Source organism: Lepidochelys kempii, chromosome 12 (assembly GCF_965140265.1).
Source record: "Lepidochelys kempii isolate rLepKem1 chromosome 12, rLepKem1.hap2, whole genome shotgun sequence".
Lineage (NCBI taxonomy): Eukaryota > Metazoa > Chordata > Testudines > Cheloniidae > Lepidochelys > Lepidochelys kempii.
The window spans coordinates 2,980,913-2,998,436 of NC_133267.1; the positions used below are offsets into that span (position 1 = coordinate 2,980,913).

At 45.3% G+C, this 17,524-nt stretch overlaps 1 protein-coding gene across 1 annotated transcript in view; it reads left to right on the forward strand.

The window, feature by feature from the left end:
• Window positions 1-17,524, forward strand: part of HYDIN (HYDIN axonemal central pair apparatus protein) — a 427,037-nt gene that overhangs the window by 203,362 nt on the left and 206,151 nt on the right. Inside the window, exon 19 of the mRNA XM_073307159.1 lies at window positions 13,176-13,414. Coding sequence (XP_073163260.1) covers window positions 13,176-13,414 — 239 coding nt within the window. The remainder of the gene's footprint in view (window positions 1-13,175; window positions 13,415-17,524) is intronic.

Below are 17,524 nucleotides of genomic sequence, written 5' to 3' on the forward strand. Positions count from 1 at the left end.
ACTATGACTGCAAACATACAGACCCTGCAGCCATCAGCGGGATCAACTCCAGGCCCTCCCAACTTTCTACAGGAAAAATTATGTGGTGAATTGCTCATAGGAGCACAGGGTTGCCATCCCACGTCAGGTCTGGGGGTCCTTCTAGCCCAGCACCCTAGCAGTAGCCTGTACCAAATGATACAGAGGAAAGTGCAGGAAAATTATGGAATAACCTGCCCACCAGAAAGATTCTTCTACCCCTCATCAGTTAGTAGTTCCCTTATGCTCTGAAGCATGAGCCTTCATATTCATTATAAATGTTCATCCTAAAGTAACTGGGGATTGAGCACTGGACTGGGACTCAGGAGACCTGGGTTCTGCCACTGGCCTGCTGGGTAACTTGGGCAAATCATTTCACCTTTCTGTGCCTCATTTTCCCAGTCTGTTCCACTGACTTCTTGTGGAAAGCACTTTGAGATCTACTGATGAAAAGAGCTGAGTATATTATTCCTATTAATAATAATTCTCATACATATCAGTGCAAATCCTTTTTTTAAATCCTGTTAAGCTCTTGGCCGCACTGATACTTTGTGGCAGCGAGTTCCACAGATTAATTATGCCTTGTGTAAAACACTATTTCCTTTTACCAATTTTACATGTGCTGCCTTTCAGTTTCATAGCATGTCCCCTTGTTCATGCATTGGGAGGGAAGGTAAATAGCAGGGCTCAGTCTGCCTTCTCTGTACCGTTCATTGGTTTCTGTGTGTATTTCAAAGAAGAGAACATCCAAATAAAAACAAGGACAGCACCTCCGACCATGTGGATACAGGTCAGGCACAGCTCAGTCTCAGGGGATTCTCTCCTGGCCATTAAGTCATTAGCAAAAACACTTCTGTAAAGAAAAAGTTGCAAAGATATGTGAAGAAAGATAATTGTTTATTGAAGCACCTGATTAGCCACATGCACTGATTTGCACACTCAGTTTGGTCATTTATGCACATATGCATGCAACTATGCACCTCTAACGTTTTCACCATCAATTTATTGTGCCTGCAAAATTAGAGAGTATCTGAAAATGTGACCTAATGGCTTAAATGCTGCAGACTCCAAAAGTCCGGATTTTGGGACAACAATAGTGTGAGTATGTGGCATGTTAGATGCATATGGCATGAGAGGAATGGACTGAGTCAGTGGTTCTCAACATGTATCCCTGGGGTTATGCAGAGGTCTTCCAGGGGTACATCAACTCATCTAGATATTTGCTTAGTTTTACAACAGGCTACATAAAAACACTAGCAAAGTCAGTACAAACTACAATTTCATACAGACAAAATGAGAAAGTCAGCAATTGTTCAGGGCTAGTGCGCTGTGACACTTGTATTTTTATGTCTGATTTTGTAAGCAAGGAGTTTTTAAGTGAGGTGTAACTTGGGGGTACGTAAGACTCCCGAAAGGGGTACAATAGTCTGCAAAGGTTGAGAACCAATGGTCTAAGTCCTGGACTGGAAGCCAGGAATTTTAGATCTAATCCTCTCTCTAGGGCCATGGATAAGCCACTTCAGCTCTCTTCCTTAGTTTCCCATCTATAAAATGAGCAGAATACTGGACTTATGCATGGGGCAATACGGGGGTTAATTGGTGAATATGTGTAGAGTGCTTTGACAGTGGAAGGTGCTCTATACTGTAAGTATATGATACTTTAATGGTCTCTTCTGCCCTTAAACTCTATGAATCTATGAAATGCTAAGTATTACTGTCTCTGCAAAGGTAAAATGGAGATGAATGCATGTCAGCTTTAGGCCATAGGAATCCTGATGGAATTAGAGCATGATGACAATAGCGAGTTGACCTAGTTGGACCTTTCCTTTGTGAGCTAACTTCTCTGTAAGCAGTTAGGAGAGACTATCAGTAAGAAAGACCTACACGACCTCATCTCAGCAGAAAATTCTACTTTGCTGTGCAAATTGCCTCCTGTGGAGCAAGCTAATGAGGTTCCTGCAACCAATGGATATGCTCAAATTGCCTGTTGCCAAGATCAGATCTATCCTCAATACACTCTAGAATGCTGAAACAGAGGGGAACATTTTTCACCATTTAAGCAAAGGCTAAAAACACCGGGACAGTTCACTGGGAGTGTGTGGGTGCATCTGAGGATGGTACTTGGCCCAGCAGGACATGCTGTTCTTTATCCTGCCAAATTCCAAAATGCTGTGGACAGTCATCTTTAATTTGGGGTACATGATGGAATGCCTGTCTCTATGATAAGGAATGGACATTCTAAAACTTGTCAGAGGACAGAACTTTCCAGGGTGTGAATCCTGAAGCTAGTCAACTTGATCAGTTGATTGCTGTGCCATTTGTATACCACATCTCTGGACCTGATCCAACACTCAGTGAAGGCAATAGGAGTCTTTCCATTGATCTGAGTGGGTGAGGAAGCAGGCCCTTTGGCTACAAATTTAAATATTTCCTGGGTTTGGTTTTATTGGTAACTGATAAAAATACAAATAAATCTTAACTGCTCCCCAGAGCTGCTGCTGCCATTAATTTGTATTCCAGTAGTGCCTAGACATCCTAATGGAGATCGAGGCACCATTGTGATTGGTGCTGTACAAACCCATTATAAGAGGGAGTCCCTATCCCAAAGAGCTTGCAGTTTAACTAGACAAGAAAGAAAGGAAGATTGTAGATAGAGAACTGAGGCAAAGAGATAATAAGTGTCTTGTACATGGTCATACAGGGAGCCTATAGCAGGGATAGGAAGTGAACCCAGATCCCTGTTGAGTGCTGTAATCACAAGATGATCCTTCCTCTCAGGCTGTTCCTAGGATTTCCTTTCAGGATCTTCTCTGTCTCAGTGCCTATTTCCCTTTGTCTCAGAGAGACTCTCCGACTTATCTCATCCTGGGTGGAGCTAACACGATCTGCCTATCAGCACGAGTCAGCAGTAACTGCTCTGCATCTTTATTTAGGATTCTAGTGCTGGAGCTTAGGGTAGCTCCACCCAATTCTGATTCAGGGTCCTAGAAGCTACCACCCTGTTACAGTGGTGTTTCTGGCGTTCCTAAGAGGAAGCTCCTATCTCTCTGATCTTTGCAGTTAAAGGAGCTGCTTCTCTTTTCTGCACTAGGCCTCTTCGTTTTTAGAAGTGCAGCCAAATTTTTTCTAGATTTAATCCTAGGGCTTTGTGTGCAAGATGAGGGCCTCATTGGCTACGATGTTGTGTGGGCTGGTGATATATTGAGTTGCGGTTGGTCTGCTCTCTGCGGAAGGGTTTTGTCCTCTCCCCAGCGTTTCCTTTCCCTGGTAGGAGAAGATGGGAGTTATGGAGCAGCCACTCTGAAGGTTGGGGCCATTGTGCAACTGAAAGGGTCACTGGACTGTATCTCCCTGCCCGGCTAATGACCCATTTAACCAATGATAGCGTTAGCTCATTGGAGGCCCTAAGCAGGAATATCCCCCCACCCACCCACAACACATACTAATAACTAAAAGGGGGCTCCTTGAGCTGCTCGGGGCCCTAAGCAATTGCTTAGTCTGCTTCTGCCTAGCATTTGCTCTGCATTAGACTCTGCTGTCACTGTTGTGCTCTTCTCCATTGTTCTTTTGACTCTTCCTTAAGAACTGCTGCTAGCAGTGATGGCCCTTCAGGATCAGACTGAACCTGGCAATCTGGGCATTGTGTTTGTAATTGTCTAGAAGTTACTTTGATTCATGTTGTTCAGACTCTGAGCTGGGCACTCTTCATTCACTGTCATAGTCCGCACTGGGGGAGGTGGGGGGCTGAAAAGGTTGCTTCATGCAAGAAACCTGTATTGGAGTTGGACTGGGGCCTGTTGCCACCTCGTTTAAAAATCCCGCCTGAGAGAATGTAGTCACTCTGGATAGACGGACTGGTAAGAATAACTAAACACTGCTGGATTTGAAGGGCCAAAATTCTGTTTCACTGGTGCAAGGCCCTGATCAATGTAGCCAAATCCTTCTAATTAGCTGGCTATAACTGAACTGAGTGTCATGGCTCCAAACTCAAGTCCCTTATCAATTTTCTGCCCTTCATAACGTCTAATGTATAATAGTTGTGTACTATAAATAGTTGGCACTTTTCCCATTGGGTCCATATTGTTTTTTTATTTATAATTGCTTCCTTCACTTGGTCACTGAATCAGGATGGGCTTTTAGTCAAAGTTGTCCTCTTTCTCAATTGTTAAATCTTGGCTTTTGGCCATCTAATAAACTCTTCTTAAAGAACACTCAATTTTCTTTCACATTTTTCTGTTGAAATTTTTCCTACCAATCAATTTCACTCATAACTTTCCTCAGCTTTGGGAAATTAGATAAATAGATAGATACATACATTTGGGACTGTTCTCTTTGCCCTTATTGAATGTAAGCAGGTTATGATCACTGGACCCTAAGCAATCAGCAACTTCTAGTTTTTATCTGTCATACCTCATGTTGGGTGCAATTCTTTCTCTGTTAAAAAGTTATCATTCATAATTTTTAAAACTTCCAATGATGTTTTACTACTGGCTGCATGAGACATATACTCCTGCGTATGTCTCCCAAGTGGAAGTCCACATAACAACACCATTTTTCTTTCCACACATTATAGATAGGTGTTTAAGGAGTAATTCATCCTGTTTTCTGGTTAGATTCAGTGGTCTGTAACAGATCCCTACCAGTTCCCCCCTCCTGGGCTATGTTAGTTAGCACATTCTTCTTTTGTACACATCACAAATCATTATCTAGACTAGTGGTTTTCAACCTGTGATCCATGGACTCCTGGGGATCTCCAGATTAAGTCTGAACTGTCCAAAGGGGCCCACACCTCCATTTGAAATATTTTAGGGGTCTGCAAATGAAAAAAGGTTGATCTAGGTTGTTTAGACATCTGATTGCTCCATCACTGAGGGTAGTCAGATGTTGCAGTCCACCCTCCAGTTTTCTAATTGTGCACTCCTCCACCACATGTTTGACCATCTGCATCACTACCCTGCAGCCACACTGTGAAAAATGGGCTAAGCCAAATTTCTGCATTGTCATCCACTCTGGCTGTTCCAGACAGCAGCCTGTTAAGTCTAGTTCAGGATCTGCTTCCCAGATTGCAAACAAGAGGATGTGAATCAGGGCTTCTGAAGTTTGTCAGCAGACCTGTTTCTCTATCCCAGAGTTACTGTCACTCGACTAGAACATAGCTATCAACCCTGATATGCTGTTGTTCATCCACGACTGGCACTGGGCTGGCAGTGCTAGACAGGAGTGCATGAACAGCCATTTTAAAAGGAGTTTGTGGCAAGTCGACAAGAACTGCAGGTGTAGGTGTTTTCTTCTGGAGTCAGGCAGATCTTCTTTGGGGAAGTATGCATTGCTTATTGGCACCTGTTGGAGCCATAGTCAGCCTTGCATGCAGCAGGATGTTTTCATCTGTCATAGCTCTCTGTGCAGTTTTAAGGGTGATAGCATCTCATTGAAGTTTTGAGGGAGCTATGTGAGCCAACACATACAAATTAGATGTTAATTTGTGGCTAAGACAACTACTAATAATACGGCTTGAAATTCATAGAATCATAGAATATCAGGGTTGGAAGGGACCTCAGAAGGTCATCTAGTCCAACCCCCTGCTCAAAGCAGGACAAATCCCCAACTAAATCATCCCAGCCAGGGCTTTGTCAAGCCTGACCTTAAAAATATCTAAGGAAGGAGATTCCACCACCTCCCGGGTAACGCATTCCAGTGTTTCACCACCCTCCTAGTGAAAAAGTTTTTCCTAATATCCAACCTAAACCTCCCACACTGCAACTTGAGACCATTACTCCTTGTTCTGTCATCAGCTACCACTGAGAACAGTCTAGATCTAAATTAGGGGAAGGTTTCTAACCATCAGAGGAGCGAAGTTCTGGAACAGCCTTCCAAGAGGAGCAGTGGGGCCAAAAACCTAACTGTCTTCAAGACTGAGCTTGATAATTTTATGGAGGGGATGGTATGATGAAACTTCCTACAATGGCATGTAGTCGATCTGTGACTTCTAGCAGCAAATATCTCCAATGACAGGTGATGGGGAGGTTCTGAGTTACCCAGAGAATTCTTTCCCAGATGTCTGGCTGGTGGGTCTTGTGCACGTGCTCATGGTCTAACTGATTATCATAGTTGGGCTCAGGAAGGAATTTCTCCCCCAGGTCAGTGTGGCAGAGACCCTGGGGGGGTTCTCCTTCCTCTTCGTCATGGGGCATGGGTCACTTGCAGGTTTAAACTAGTGTAAATGGCGGATTCTCTGTAACTTGAAATCTTTAAACCATGATTTGAGGACTTCAGTAATTCAACCAGAGATTATGGGTCTGTTACAGGAATGGATGGGTGAGGTTCTGTGGCCTGCAAATGCAGGGAGGTCAGACTAGATGATCATGATGGTCCCTTCTGATCTTAAAGTCTGTGAGTCTATAGGTGGCTGTGTTCAGTTCAAATCAATGAGATGCACATGCTGATTTCTGCCCCAAACTGCTGCACAATATTCCACTGGAATAAATACCAGTGCCAGGACTGAGGTTTGTCGAACATTTGCCTGAGGGGTTGATTGGCCAGGTGTCATGGACTCATGGGAATCATTCTCTCTCCTGGCTCCGTATGGTCCCTGAGAGGAACCCCCTTCAGTGGGACAGCCCTTCTCGGGGGTCCACTCTCTGTTGGGGGTCAAGCCATAGGCCCTTCTGCCTCCTGGAACCACACCTCTCTGAGCGCTCAGCATGCCTGTCTCTCTCCGTGAGCTCCCTCAGGGAGTTCACTCACTCTGGACTCCCGAGGCCTCCACTCCCAGAAAGAATGATGCAACCCTGATCTCTAGACCGGAGTGACTCTCAGCCAGCATAAAACAGGAGGATTTATTGAATATCTGAACATAGGATAGGAAATTCTCTGGGCCCTCGGGCCTAGCAACAGTACATCTAGGTCTCTCCTGCATCCAAGTGGGCTCTAGCTGCTCTCTCTCCCCAGTCCAGAAACCCCCTCCTTCCAGCTGGGCATCCATATCACCTTCCCCCAAGTCCCACCTCTGTCCTTTGTCTTCTCTCCCAGGTAAACAGGCTGCATGGGCCTTCTTTCCTCTCAGCTTCTCCTCTCATCCGCCCTTTGTTTCCCCACTGGCTGGAACTGGCTGGTCAGGTTACTGGGATCCTCTCTCCTCGGTCCTTTGTCCTCCCACTGGCCAGAACTGGCAGTGACTCTGAGCTGGGCCTCCCGGTCACCAGTCGCCAGGATATCCATTCTCCAGGACATCGTCTGAGGTCCCAAGTGCCACCGCTGGCCCTCTGTAACAACAAACTCCCTCTCTCACCATCTTATTAAACCAGTAACAAACAAGGGAACTGAGTCCCACACCCTCTGCAAGTAAACCATTGAAAATACAAGAAAACCTCCCGCTTCATCACAGTAGGCAATTGCTCAAATGGAAGGTTGTGGCCACCGTCTTAGACTCAGTATAAATCTCCACTGAGGAAGGTAGGTAGCCAGAACATTATGTCTTGGCTAAGTGACCCTTCATTATTGTGTAGATTGTTACCCACACCAGAGAGACAGATGTCATCCACATATATGTACTTATTTGCCTCAGTTGTTGATAGGTCATAAATATATATGTTGAAAAGGAGAGTAACTAGAATGGATCCTTGTGGGAGTCCCTTATGCAGATGACTAAGTTGGCTGACTTTGTCTCTACCTTGCAAGATGAAGCTCTGCTTCATTATCATTTCCATAATGAACCACACCCTGAGCTTATCAGAAATAGTCTGCAACAAGTTGGTGTTCAGCATCACATATCAGACAGTGTCATGTGGCTGACAAGTCCACCAGAATGGCACCCACCTTTATCTTGGGTACAATGTCCTCAAATGAAGGCAGTGGTGGTCTGATAACCTGGTTGATGCACATCAGAATCAAGCTATCCATTAGCTTCTATGTAACGTAAAGGAGAGAGATGGGTTGATAGCTCTTAGGATCTTCCAGCAGTTTTCCTAGATTCTGAATAGCAATGACCTTTGCCATGCACTAGACTTTTGGGATGCAGTTGCCCTGGAAACATCAATTAAAGAAACAGAGCAGCCAACTTTTGGGCCTCGATGAAGAAGGAACTCCAGATGAAGGTCCTGCTTTGAGCAGGGGGTTGGACTAGATGACCTCCTGAGGTCCCTTCCAACCCTGATATTCTATGATTCTATGAAGGTTATCCTGGCATGGAGCCTTTCCTGTTCCCATAAGCTTTATGGCCTGGTACAGATCTTTGTCTGAAAAGGAAGCCACCAGGTTTGAATCCACACTGGGAGCCTGCCACCTCTCTGTGACCTCAATTCTGACCACAGGGCTGAAAGACTTGTCCAAGTTCTGTGTACAACTGTTAGCCACTAGCTGGGATGCGATAGTGTTTGCGGTGATTGGAAACTCCTTTTGGCCAAGGATGGAATCTCCAGAAAGTTTTTGATAGTCTTCCAGGCTTTCCGACTAGAATGAATCTTTATGACTCTCTCTCTCCATCAATATAATCTGGTTTGAGCCTGCAATTGACTGAGTTGCTTGTTTTTATTAATGGTCTCTTGGACATTACCAGCATATATGACTTTCTGGTAGAGCTTAGTTGCCTTTGGTGATCACCCAAGTATATATTGTCAGGAATTAACTTCTTAGCAGCTACATTAACTAATTCACAGAAAGTTTAGTAGGAGTAATTTATGTCGGCTGGACATAAAAAATATGTCAGCCAGTTCGTTAACCGACATCTTTAGTTCTGCTTGAAAGACCTCCTACCAAGCTCTCTGAAAATTCCACCAGACCTGCAGTAGACTGTTGCTGATATCTGTAGGACCATGGTGATCAAAGACACACATTGACCCATATGCATTCAAGATCCTGCACTTCTGAGTTATTGATAACTCTAAAACAGACAATGGTGTCCTTAATGTAAAGTGCCACCTCTTTTGCTCCCTCTATCCTTCCTAACTGAGTTATAACCAATTATTTTAATATTCCAGTCATGTGAATCATCCCACCAGGTTTCAATAAATGCTAAGTACATCAAGTTTTTTCTCATCAATGAGAATTTCCAATTCTTCTTGCTTGTTACCCAGACTCCTAGAATTGGTATGTCAGCAACTGAAATAATGCTTCTCTTCACATTCTTTGTCACATCAGCTCAATTTGTTTATAACATGCTGAATTTCCGTGTGTACCACATTTGCCTTCTTAGCAAAGAAGACTTCCAGCTAGTCTTCCACCAAGTAGTTTAGCCACCTACCTACTACCTGTGAGATGCAGGCCTTCCTGTTTGTACAGCACTCTCTCCAAGTGCAATATGGCGCAGTGTGACACAAATCCCAAATCTTCAGCTTCACAACCCAATCGTGCAGCCAGTGGTGGTCTCATCCAGTATTTTCTGCCTTCTCTCACTCATGGGACCAGTAGGAACTCTGTGAATATCACCCAGACTTTTCTCTTTGTCAGCTCCCTTCCAAGGTCCCTGAATTCTTTTATAATTGGTGTAATTCCACACAATGTGAAGTCATTGGTTCCAAGTATATCATCACCAATGGAGACTTGCCAGATGACCTCATAATCCTATCCAATATTGCTGGTTATATCTCTTAGTTTCATTGCAGCAAGACAACACACCATCCTGTTGTCCTTGTGCTCCTTGCTAAATTTTCTGTCCATTCTTTTTAGTATGGAGTCACCAGTGACAATTGCTTGTCTTCTTAGGATGGTTGAAGAGTTTCTCTTGGTAACTGCTAGGTTCATACCGCAAGGACACTCATCAAGTATATCCCCTGTATCTTACTGTTCCATTCTTCCAGAGACAGATTTCTTGGTAGTTGACTTGCTGAGTATCTAATAATGACTCGATACTTCTAGCTGGGTTGAATGCTTCCAGGTTATCCTTCCCCTCTTGGTCATAAATCATCAGTCCACACCTTTGGTTCCTACTCTCTCCAGTTCTCTTATTGCCAATCCTTTCCCTTGTGGAAGTGATTTCCAAATGTCGTTGTCCAAGCGTGGTCCAGGGAGGTGTAAATTATTTCTGACTGTGCAAGTATGGACTCATTCCCTGAGAGAGGGCAGGTGGCTTTGCTTCCGTCACCCTTGCTTGGGAGCACTTTAAGTTACAGCTGGAGAACCATTGGAACCTCATTGGTTGAGGCTGTTAATTGCTCCAGTCGTGCCGGTCATGACCTCTTCCTGGCTATTAATATCCATTTTGGGGGGCCCTGCACTGGAATTCTACAGGCACTGTGTGAGGTGGGGAAGTTGTGATCTCTCCTTCCTGTAGCAGATTTTCTGTCTCTGGGGCCACGTGCTGTTGTTGGCAGAAGCCAACACAGATACTGGAGTGACTCTGGCCCTATATGTCTTCATCATCTTTTTCCTGTCATTACAATGTCCTGTTCACTAACAGTAGGCCCTTCCTTTGGACCTGCACCAAACTAATTAGTATGTTATGCAAATCCTTTTTATCCAGGGTTAATGTCCCCTCCCTGAAGCGGTCAGCCATAGGGATGCTGGAGCACTGTAGGTCTGCATTGTGTTACAGTGGGAAATGCACACAGCTGCCTTCATCTAACCATTCCATTACTATTCCTCAGTGTTAGTTTTTGTGGTGCAATGTGCTGCCTGACTCGCAGATTCACTTCTACAGCAAAGCTGTCAGGTCTCTTTTTCAGGCTAGCTACCTTGTGTCAGTATGAATCAGAAGATAGATTGAACATTAATGTCAATTTAAACCTAATGTCTTCTGGCTTGAAATAGAACATGCTAATAGAATAGTCTGTTTTGCTGCACCCTACTGGATTTCCCTAGTGCTAGTGACCAAGCGTGTAATGGGTGCAGGAGAGGTGGAGAGGGATGGTGGCACCATGTGTGTATTGAACAAGCTAGGCTTCTCCTGGCCTCTATGGTGCGTTGTCTTCAAGTTATCCATTTTAAATTATCAAAAACTTAAAAGAAGTGAATGCATTTGGTCAGTAATGCTTTGGAGAAAGTTCAAAAGGCTTTATGCAGCATCTGTGATCTGGCTGGGGGAGCGAGCAAAGGTTACCGCTGTATTCACAGATTTCTTTAGCACCCATGCATTTCAATGGGAATGCTAGAGTGGTGGTGTTCACATGGAATCGTAGACTTGTAGGACTAGAAGGGACCTCAAGAGGTCATCTAGTCCAGTCCTCTGCACTCATAGCAGGACTGAGTATTATCTAGACCATCCCTGACAGGTGTTTGTCTAACCTGCTCTTAAAAATCTCCAATAATGGAGATTCCACAACCTCCCTAGGCAATTTATTCCAGTGCTTAACCACCCTGACAGTATTATCTAGAGGTTTATCGCAGGAGTGGGTGGGTGAGATTCTGTGGCCTGCATTGTGCAGGAGGTCAGACTAGATGATCATAATGGTCCCTTCTGACCTTAATATCTATGAATCTATGAATCCCTGACACCTGTCAGGGGTGGTCTAGATAATATTTAGTCCTGCCATGAGTGCAGGGGACTGGACTAGATGACCTCTCAAGGTTCCTTCCAGTCCTATGATTCTATGATCATGTCCCCTCTCAGTCTTATCTTCTCCAGAATAAACAAACCCAGTTTTTTCAATCGTCCCTCAGAGGTCATGTTTTTTAGACCTTCAATCATTTTTGTTGCTCTTCTCTGGACTTTCTCCAGTTTGTCCACATCTTTCCTGAAATGTGGCACCCAGAACTGGACACACTACTCCAGCTGAGGCTTAATCAGCGTCAAGTAGAGAGGAAGAATTACTTGTCGTATCTTGCTTACAACACTCCTGCTAATACATCCCAGAGTGATGTTTGCTTTTTTTTTACATTCAAACACAAGGTCCTTGAATCTGAAACAAGAGGCAGATAACACCCTGGTAGCTGTCCAAACAGCAGAGTTATGGAACACAAGATCCAAAAGCCAAAGAATAAAGAGTAGACTGTATCTAAGGGAGAGTGCAGCAGGTGCAAGTGGGTCCGGTAATTAGATCTGCATCCATCCTTATCTCGACAGTGAAGCATGGCACTGGAGCTAGCCATAACAGACCACCCTCTGCTATGCTGTCTCCTCTTGCTTTGCGGTTCTATTTTAAGGATTCCTCTCCCTGAGGCTGTGGGGAACTACAAATTAAATGGATCTGACTGAGTTTATTAATTTTACCAGTGTAATGTATTTAATGTAATTTTAAAGCCCTGAGTCTGCGGTGGCTTCCACTGCTGCAAACCTGTCACAGAACTGGGGAGAGGCCCTTGCACTCAGTCAGAAACCAGCACAGCCCCAAAAGAACTTGTTCCATGGGATCATTTTCACTTTTCAGGTAAAATCTGGCTCTGCCTACTTCCTCAGACACCCTCCCCCCAGTAGCCTAAAACTGTTTGGGGAGGTTATTTGGAATCCTTTTAAATGCTCCTGCACTTTGATGTGCTGTTTTGTTTTCTGATGTATTTCTCCATTTAGTTGGCTGTCATAACGTTAGAGCTCCATGGCTGATGGACAGAAACTCAGTAGAGCTGATCTCACTTGAAGCAAACAGCATTTCAGTCCATTTTAAGCAGTGAACAAATCCCGGCTTTTCATAAAAATTCTATGTTCTCAAATATTTCCATATTGTTTCAGGTGGTTGTGAGTGGGTCCTTCTGGATCTCCTAGCCCAGGGGTGGCCAACCTGGGGCTCCGGAGCCACACACGGCTCTTCAGAAGTTTTAATACGCGGCTCCTTGTCTAGGCACCGACTCTTGGGCTGGAGCTACAGGCGCCAACTTTCCAATGTGCCGGGGGGAGAGCTGGTGGGGGGCTGCTGATGTATTACTGTGGCTCTTTGGCAATGTATATTGGTAAATTCTGGCTCCTTCTCAGGCTCAAGTTGACCACCCCTATGCTAGACCATGTTTAATGGCCTTTCCCGCTTTCTGCATTATTCAGAGCAGTAAAACACAAATGTACAATTAAAAGATGCTGGAGATTGCGTCTTCTACCCCAGATGTCAAGATGGCTCACTGAGGGATTCTGTTGAGGACAATTAGTCTCTCTTGAAACAGGAGCCTAAGGATGATGCTGGTGGAAACAACCTGCCCGTCATTGCTTTCTCTTCCTTTTAATCATATCCTGTAGTGCCTCACAGGTACATTGAGGCCAATGGTTCTATTCTGATCTTAGCTTTTGGATCTTGTTGCAGGCTTGCAGTCACTCATTGTGGAGGATTGAGCCCAGTGAAGGTGTAGTTCCCCCGGAGACTAAGGTATCGCTGACTCTGATTGCTAACTTGGATGACACGGTCAAATTCCAAGACAAGGTGAACTTGTTCATACAAAACAGCAATACCTATGTGATCCAAGTTCAGGCCGTTGGCATTGGCACCACGATTGTCACAGACAAACCCTTTGCTCCCGCACTCAACTTGGGACCCCATTTCAGGTAGGTCATCTCTCTGGCTCCCACCTTTTCCGGTGCTCCTTCATCTCCATAGACCAAATAAAGAGCCCCAGCAAGGACGTTTTTTATTGTAGTCCCTTAGGACTGTAGCTACAAGGGCGGTTCCCATTGACTTAAATAGGAGCCACATAACTGCGTTTGAAGACATATTGTAGCCCTTTCAAACTCACTTGCCACATTAGAATGCTAACAAGATGGAATGTGGTTGACAAAATGTCACTAAGTGGAAATTGCAGAGGGTCCAGGAGGCTGAAGATTGAGAAATGATACATAAAAAAAACTTTTATTTTTTGAGCATTCGAACATTTTGCCCCTTTTTTCACCTGATGGGTGGGTCACCCCCACACTCCCCTGTAGCAGCAGTGAACCTTGATGTTGCTCTTTAGCAGTCCCTCTTCTAAATTAACAGTACTGCTTTCTTTCTACCTGCAGCAGGCTCCACATCTCAGTGCCTTGGGGGAGCAGCAAAATTTGTCTTTGTCCTTTAACCTTCCCTAGCTCACTTTTATTTCATGGGTCCCCTGCTGGAGTTCTGTCTATTAGTGTCAGGGCTGGGACGTAGGCAGTCAGGCCTAGTGGTTATCTTGTGGGGTGGGCACAGGTCCCCATTGCCAGCTGGAGTTCAGAACCAGAAGGTCAGGAACTATGAGTTAGATGCCAGGAATCAGGCTGTGTCAGGAAACCAGGTGGTTGGGATCTGGAGACAGGAGCAGGTAGTGCTGGATGTGTGGTCCAAAGCAGGGTGGAACCCAGTTAAACAGTTATATTTAGTCCTGCCATAAGTGCAGGGGACTGGACTAGATGACCTTTCAGGGTCCCTTCTAGTCCTATGATTCTATGACTTCCTGTTCCTTCTTCTGGCATAAACAGGGGAAGTAGGCCAATCAGGAGCCCCAGTCTTCCAACAGTTGGGGCCCAGAGGTGAGTTCTAAGTGAGCTGGGTTTCAAGGAGTCCTGGTTCTCCATGTCTAGATGGCAGCCGATATCAAGTGGAGTGCCCCAAGGGTCGGTCCTGGGGCCAGTTTTGTTCAATATCTTCATAAATGATCTGGAGGATGGTGTGGATTGCATCCTCAGCAAGTTTGCAGATGACACTAAACTGGGAGAAGTGGTAGATACGTTGGAAGGTAGGGATAGGATACAGAGGGACCTAGACAAATTAGAGGATTGGGCCAAAAGAAATCTGATGAGGTTCAACAAGGACAAGTGCACAGTCCTGAACTTAGGACAGAAGAATCCCATGCACCGCTACAGACTAGGGACCGAGTGGCGAGGCAGCAGTTCTGCAGAAAAGGACCTAGGGGTTACAGTCGAAGAGAAGCTGGATATGAGTCAACAGTGTGCCCTTGTTGCCAAGAAGGTTAACAGCATTTTGGGCTGTATAAGTAGGGGCATTGCCAACAGATTGAGGGACATGATCGTTCCCCTCTATTTGACAATGGTGAGGCCTCATCTGGAGTATTGTGTCCAGTTTTGGGCCCCATACTACAAGAAGGATGTGGAAAAATTGGAAAGCTTCCAGCGGAGGGCAACAAAAATGATTAGGGGTCTGGAACACATGACTTATGGAACATGGAACACATGACTTATGAGGAGAGGCTGAGGGAACTGCGATTGTTTAGCCTGCAGAAGAGAAGAATGAGGGGGGATTTGATAGCTGCTTTCAACTACCTGAAAGGGGATTCCAAAGAGGATGGATCTAGACTGTTCTCAGTGATACCAGATGACAGAACAAGGAGTAATGGTCTCAAGTTGCAGTGGGGGAGGTTTAGGCTGGATATTAAGAAAAACTTTTTCACTAGGAGGGTGGTGAAACACTGGAATGCGTTACCTAGGGAGGTGGTGGAATCTCCTTCCTTTGAGGTTTTTAAGATCAGGCTTGACAAAGCCCTGGCGAGGATGATTTAGTTGGGGTTGGTCCTGCTTTGAGCAGCAGGTTGGACTAGATGACCTCCTGAGGTCCCTTCCAACCCTGATATTCTATGATATGCCAGTAAGTCATCAGTGGGGGTTGGAGCGTGATGATCCCCGGGAACCTGCAGATCCAGGTTAGAGACCTGCGAGTCATGACAGCCTCTGTTCTCATCTTTCTTCATTTCTCCCCTCCTCTTGGCTCCTCATCTTTTCCCACTGATCTCTCTTAGTTAGGGCAGAAGCTGGAAGAAAAGTTTTATCTCTTGATTGGAAAAGGGAGAATGACTGCAAGGGCCTTTTCTGAAATTAGTTGGGAAAAGCAAAAGTCCACTAACACTGGATGGTGAATGGAAAGGAGTCTCAAGTGGAAGAATTTAGCTCTAAGGGTTTGAGATACAATAGTTTTCAGTCACCTACGCTAGTTTTGAGCTTTAGTTCCATTTGAGTGTAGATGTTAGGGGCTTTGTGATCCTTGGTTAACTATAAGTAAGGCTATGTTTTAGTCACGGCTATTTTTAGTAAAAGTCATGGACAGGTCATGGGCAGAAAATAAAAATTCATGGACCATGACCTGTTCATGACTTCCGCTATATACCCCTGAATAAAACTTGGACGGCGGTGACCCTGGGGTGCCGCAAGTCCTTGGGGCAGGGAGGCTGGTGGTGAGCAGCTTGGGACCCCCGCTGGTGCTGGGGAGGCATGGGCGGCAGTGCACAGCCTAGGGTTGCCTACTTTCTAATTGCACAGAACTGAACACCCTTGCCCCGCCCCCACTTCCCTGAGGCCCTGCTCCTGCCCCGCCTCTTCTCTGAGGCCCTGCCCCCCTCCATCAAGGCCACCCTCCCTCTGTCACTTGCTCTCTCACACCCTCACTCACTTTCACTAGGTTGGGGTAGGGGATTGGGGTGTGGGATGGGGGTGAGGGGTCTGCGCTGCTTCCCGGGCTGGGGCCTGGGGCTTTCCTAGGCCAGAGCTCCCCTGCGCCAAACTACGTCCTCTATTCAGGTCTCTGCAGCCAGGTCCCTCCCTCTCAGAGCTTGAGAGAGAATGCTCTTTTGCTCCTGGCTTCCCTGGCTGTTATAAGGCCTGCTGGGTCTGTTTGGGGCATGGCCCCCAGCTGCGGCTGCTCTGCTAATCAACCCAGCTCTTCCCCTGCCCCAGCCCTCTCCCAGGACTATCTTAAACCCCTCTGGGCCTGAGCGGGTGTCCACCCTGCTACACTGTGGCTTCTGTGATCTCTAGGACAAACTTGCGGCCTTAACTATAAGCTCCATAAAGGCTTGGGTTTGTTCACCACTGTTTCCATGGTTATTCCTGGTGGTTGATCAGACATGTTCTGATGGCCAGATTGGATGCATCGTGGTAAGATGTTGCCAGCATTACTCAATTCATGTTCTTCTGACAATCTTTTTCCTCCTATCCTGCACCATCTTCTTGGGGTTAAGCCCCCATTGCAACTAGCTGCAAAACTGCAGCTAAAAAAAGTGAAATGGGGCATAGATAGCAAGATGACTTTGTCTTTTACCAAACCAGAAATTAGGCATCTGTACAGAACTTGATTTAAAGTTCAGATCTGTCATTGCACAAGGTGATGTATTTCACACAGCCATTGTATGCTTCAAATGCATTTTTAATATTTTCTTTCACAGATTAACTTGGAATATGGTGTATGGTTTTGTATTTCACCAGGTGTGTTATACTCACTTTTCACTGGCTGCATATTCTTTATGTCCAAAAAAAAGACAGTCACTGTGCCACGAATAATTCCTCTGCCTCAGTATACAGTGAAATAATTACTACCTTGCACTCGATGTTTCTGTACATAATGGAGTCAATGTCTCATTGAATATTCATTTCATGTTAGCTCTGGCTCATAGAATCATAGAATCATAGAATATCAGGGTTGGAAGGGACCCCAGAAGGTCATCTAGTCCAACCCCCTGCTCGAAGCAGGACCAATTCCCAGTTAAATCATCCCAGCCAGGGCTTTGTCAAGCCTGACCTTAAAAACTTCTAAGGAAGGAGATTCTACCACCTCCCTAGGTAACGCATTCCAGTGTTTCACCACCCTCCTAGTGAAAAAGGTTTTCCTAATATCCAACCTAAACCTCCCCCACTGCAACTTGAGACCATTACTCCTTGTCCTGTTCTCTTCTACCACTGAGAATAGTCTAGAAC